At 31.1% G+C, this 5,617-nt stretch overlaps 1 protein-coding gene across 1 annotated transcript in view; it reads left to right on the forward strand.

The window, feature by feature from the left end:
• Positions 1 to 1,251: 1,251 nt before the first annotated feature.
• The window catches only part of LOC117171548 (ATPase H(+)-transporting accessory protein 2), a 125,771-nt gene continuing 121,405 nt past the window's right edge, over positions 1,252 to 5,617 (forward strand). The window contains exon 1 of the mRNA XM_033358967.1: positions 1,252 to 1,403. Within this exon, the coding sequence (XP_033214858.1) occupies positions 1,322 to 1,403 (82 nt within the window). The 5' untranslated portion in view covers positions 1,252 to 1,321. The remainder of the gene's footprint in view (positions 1,404 to 5,617) is intronic.

Consider the following 5,617-nt stretch of genomic DNA (forward strand, 5'->3'; position numbering starts at 1 on the left):
TGGGTAGAGGGGAAGTGACTTTTTTCGCCGGACGCGCCGTCTACATTTATGGCGGGCAACTAAGCCCGCACCGCATCTACGTTTATAATATCTTTGGTCTAGTACTAGTACTCGGCTCGGTGCTGCCACCTATGATTAGTTTTGCATTATTAACCTCATATCAGCTCTGTGCATCTGAAAACAAAATGGCGATCCCTTAGTATCCTAAGTTGGTTAGTTCCTAATATCTTCAGCGCGGCGCTAGTTGTCCCACCACTCCCTGTTTTTGCATTGTAAGCAATGGGAGTAGACCACTTTTTTCATTTTGTAATCAAATAAATGTTATTTTTGTGAAAAACAAAAATTGGATTGAAAATAATGTTACTAATTTTATATTTCAAAACAATTTTCCAAACAATGTATATAAATGCGAATGGAAAACATGAATTAAAACGTCACCCAATAAACTTGGTAAAGTGGAATATTATATTTAAATTTGAATAAAAAGTTAAATATAATTCTTTTTATATCTAAAAACGCAGTAAATAATACTTATATCAATAAAATACATAAATAGTTTTGTGAACAAAGTTTTAAGAGTATACAAGTTCAAACTTAATATTTGACGGTTTAGCGAGCACTTACACTATTGAATATAATGAGAACAATGTAATTGAAATTGAAATACATTTTCATTCATGAACATATAATATAAAAATATGTAAAAAACCTTTAAAATAGTTTATTCAATCATTTCATTTGTTGAAGAAAAACTATTATTTAGGGGAACAAATATAAATTATAATTTTACAACAGCGTTCAAGATGTAAATATAATCAATGTTTTACAATATTTGTTTTAAAGACTTAAAAGTATATAATGATAAAAGAGCAATTGAAGGAATTTATTTGTTATTTTTCACTGATTATTAAATAGAATGGTTTCAAATGTAAATTTAGTTTAATTCAATTAGAATTATTGTACGATCATATAACTCATATTTTGTCTATAGTATTAATAGAAAATAATTGGAAAAGTATTTTTAAATGTTGAATGCGTAACATTCTTTTAATTTCATAAAATTTCTTGTATGGAAATAACATTTTCTTTACTAAAAAATTTAAAAAAAGTGATTAAGTCCCATTGCTTTCTATGTAAAAACAGAGAGTGATGAGACAACTAGCGCCGCGCTGGTAATATTAGGAACTAATCAACTCAGGACAGTTGCGGAGTCAAGTTAACATCTGTAATATGGAGAGATGCACAGAGCTGCCTCATATTATATGTCGATGGTCGTTGTCATGTGATTGTAGTCTCCGAATCCAGAACGAAGTGAAATTTAATGAAATATTGTAAAATTAGTGTTTTATCTATTAAAAAGATGTTCTTTTCAATATTTTGGGCTGTCTTTTTCATTTGTGCAGGTAATTAATTAGTATACTGTAATAATACAATAAGTACTGTAAGGCGTGTTTTTTTACTTTTATAAATAAATATTACATTTTTTTAGACATTTACTGCCAAGCGGAAAATATAAGTTGTCAATACTTTACTGGCAAGGATTTAGGGTAGGTGACTAATTTATGAAGTTTTCGTATAACATTTATTAAAAGGTTCGAGTTAATCCTTTAAAAAATAAAAAAGAATCCGCGAATTTTTTTATTCCTATAAATACAATTTCAAAACTTCGAGAGGTGTGGAAGAATTCCGCGGACTCTTATCATTATATCGTAGTTTGCCTTGAACCTTCTAATATACGCTGTACAAATAGTTTAAATTTGTGGCCCATCCCAAAGTCTTAGACAGTCTGATAAAGTGTTCACAAATAATTTTTCCGTATATAGATAAAATTTAAAAAAAATTATAGTATATTCCCCTGGTCACCCTACGGAAAGAAATCTCTTGAGTTTTCTTTAGCGAAATAGCCTGGCCCATTTGAGTCTGTAAACAAAGTCGATTTGAAAAAAAAATAGTCTCGGAAATAGTTTGAGAGATTTGGGTCCTTTTCAAGATTCTTTTAGTGGTCCTTTTGAGAGTGGTGCGACAGTAATATAATTTTCCTTTTGTATTCGTCACGTACCGGGCGGGCAGAGTTATTTACTTATATCCTGATATAGAATTTTCTATTTGAATTCAAAAATGTTGTCTTTTTTGGTGTATCTCATTCCATTTACAAGAAACGTTCTCTTAATTCCAATTTTAAACATTAAAAAAAAACAGATATCTGAAGTCATCAAAACCCGTAGATTCCGAATTATTATGTTTTAGGCTGAAGGCTTTAAAATATCCTTTCCGAAATTGAAATAAGAATACGATCATAAATAACAAGCAGAGAGGCTATCTCAATAGAGTAGCCGACACTCAAGGGTCCTTTGTTAAGCTTTCGGATTAAAATTTAGAATTAGATTTTTTTTTTAATTTCAGAATTAACAGCCTAAAACATAATAATTTGGAATCTACGGGGTTCGATCACTTCAGATATCTAACTTTTTTTTTAATGCGTAAAATTGGAATTAATAGAACGTTTCTCGTAAATGGAACGAGATACGCCAAAAAATACAACATTTTTTAATTCAACTAGAAAATTGTATATCAGTATATAAGTTATAATTATAAATAAGTATAATGAGAAAATTCATCAATTGAAAAAAAGTGTTAATAATTTGAAGAGAAATTTAAAAAGGGAGAGTGGATTAGTCACGACCAACTACTGTAAATAACTTTGCCCGCCCGGTACGTGACGAATACAAAAGGAACATTATATTATCGTCGCACCACTCTTAAAAGGACCACTAAAAGGATCTTGAAAATGACCCAAATCTCTCAAACTATCTCCGAGGCTATTATGTTTCAAATCGACTTTGTTTATAGACTCAAATGGGCCAGGCTATTTCGCTAAAGAAAACTCAGAGATTTCTTTCGATAGGGTGATGCCCCTATTTTGCAATCTAACTAAAAAATATAACCTAACTGTAAATATCTAGATACTCAATAATTTTTTAAATATTTCTCAATTGCCCTTCCGATCCATAATCTCAGAATATTCTCTGGCGAAAAAGTTTGGCTCGTTTTAGGCCATCTATAGGGTCGATTTAAATGATTTCGTCGAAAGAGATAGTCTAAGAGATTTGGATCCTATTAAGAGTGATGTGACGGTCATATAATGGCTCCACCGATTTGTCACGTACCGCGCATGCAGAGTTATTGGATAAAGTTTAGAATAGTACATTCCTCCGAATGATTTGAAACTGCGTATACCCTACCGATAGAAATATCAGAGTATATGCTAACGATTCTCAAGGCTCTGAGAAGATCTGAGAACTTCTGCGCAGGCAATCGGGTAGATATATTTAAAGGTCCAGGTAGCTTGTTTAAATGATCTGAAGGCTTTAAAATGTCCTTTTCGAAATTGAAATAAAAATATGATAATAAATAACAAGCAGAAAGGCTATCTCAATAGAGTAGCCGGCACTCAAGGGTCCTTTTTTAAGCCTTCTGATTAAAATTTAGAAATAGATTTTTTAAATTCAAAGTCAACAGCCTAAAACATAATAATTCGGAATCTACGGGTTTCGATTATTTCAGATACCTAACTTTTTTTTTTTTTTTAATGTTTAAAATTCGAATGAATTCAACGTATCTCGTACATGGAATGCGGTACGCCAAAATTGACAAAATTTTTGAATTCAACTTCAAGATAGTATATTAGTATACAAGTTATAATGATAAATAAGTTTTATGAGAAAATTCACCAATTAAAAAAAAAAGTGTTAATAATTTGAAGAAAAATGTAAAAGGGGATTTGACCATCTCTGAGACTAAATAATTCAAATCGAACCTGAAGATACCCTCAAATGGACCAGACTATTTCGCCAGAGTGTACTCTGAGATTTCTAGCGGTAGGGTATCCATGTATTTTGACTCGTTAATTATGAAAATGATAGTTAAAATACCCGCAAATTGGATTTTCATGGTAAAAAACATTTTAAAAACCATAAAAAGCATAATTTTTTGTGTTTATCTTAGTAAATTAAAAAATTTACGAAAAAGCTTGAAATAAAAGTTGTAGATCTTTTAAAAACATATATTTTATGTAAAATACATTTTTACTCTGCGAGTGATAGTTTTCGAGAAAGCGACAATAAATATGAAAAATCACGGAAATATGTATTGGTGCAATATGTATCGGTGCCACCGGGGTGCCCCGCATCCCCACGAGACGTTGGAAATGGCTTAGAGTTAGACCAACATTATTTCTGTGGCCAGTCACAGGGGTGCCTTTCCACCCCCCACGACACGTTGCAAAGGGGTAGGGGTTTGGCCAACATTATTACTGTGATACTGTGGTGCCTTTCCACCCTCCACGACACGTTGCAAAGGGGTAGGGGTTGTTAACTAAAAGCAATAACATTGTTTCTTTTATGAGAATTTTCATCAATACATTTTTTATAGTATATTTTATATATATATTGTTAGTACCGTATGTTCTTTATGTTCGTGTAGTATATTGTAAATAGATTTGTTTATACTTTCTACAATTCTGAAGTGAAATTTGTATTTTACTTAAACCGAATCGAACAAACTGATCTGATCCATGGCTTGAAAATTTGCCTAAAGGAAAATCTGAGGGACAATGATAGTAATAATATAAATCGAGAAGATTGGATACGACTATATATTACTAAATTGTCCACAGTGGGACGAAAAAAGTTTTTGCGAACAAATTAGTCTAGAGTTTACAATTTTGATCCTTTTTAAGCGTTTTTTTAAAATGTAAAACTTAAAATCTTGAAGATGATTCATCACTTTTTTAAAAATATTCTCTGAACATCGGAATCATTTATGTCCGCAATCTTTGACTCAATTGTAGCTATAAATGAGTTATTTATCATTGTTTAAGTCAATTATGAAAACGATTGATTGTACAGTCAAAATTTAGAAAAAATGGAGGACTTAACTTACTCGAATTTAGAGAGTTCGTATACTAGATAATATTTTTAATTCAATATTCTATTACAGGTAAAAATCTGCGCTTATTTAATTATATTAAACAGTACGTCAATAAATATCTTAGTAAAAAAGGTTAGTGGTTTTTTAAAATGTACTTTTCATAATAAAAATTTTGGAAAATAGTTATTATGTAACGGCAGGGATTTCGTCTCCATTTGTTGATTGAAATCTGTTTTGTGTCGTAAGAAGCAAATATACCTACAATTTCTTTGAATTCAGTAAAAAGAAATAAAGGTATCATTTAACATGTTAAAGAAAACCCCAAATTTATCAGGTAAACAATTTTTTAGTTTGGATCGAAAATTTAAAATTATCAATTACTAGGCAGTCTGATAAGTACCTGAAAATTCTAAGAGATGGCATTAGTATTCACTAATGTGAACCATTTTCGTCGAGCTTGATCCTTCAAATGACGCCTGTCAAAACTTCAGATATTTATTTTTACGTATTTACAAGTTACAGCACTGAGAAGCGACTAACCTTCGAGTTTTTTTTAATGTGGAAAAATCTGAGTTTCGAGTTTTGGTCAAACACTACTATCTTCGCAAGAAAACGATATACGAGACCAAGGCCAAGCTGGATAAGTATTACCCGGACTCTGCACCGTCGATTGGAACGATTCATAAGT

Source organism: Belonocnema kinseyi, chromosome 4, assembly GCF_010883055.1.
Source record: "Belonocnema kinseyi isolate 2016_QV_RU_SX_M_011 chromosome 4, B_treatae_v1, whole genome shotgun sequence".
NCBI classification, from domain to species: domain Eukaryota; kingdom Metazoa; phylum Arthropoda; class Insecta; order Hymenoptera; family Cynipidae; genus Belonocnema; species Belonocnema kinseyi.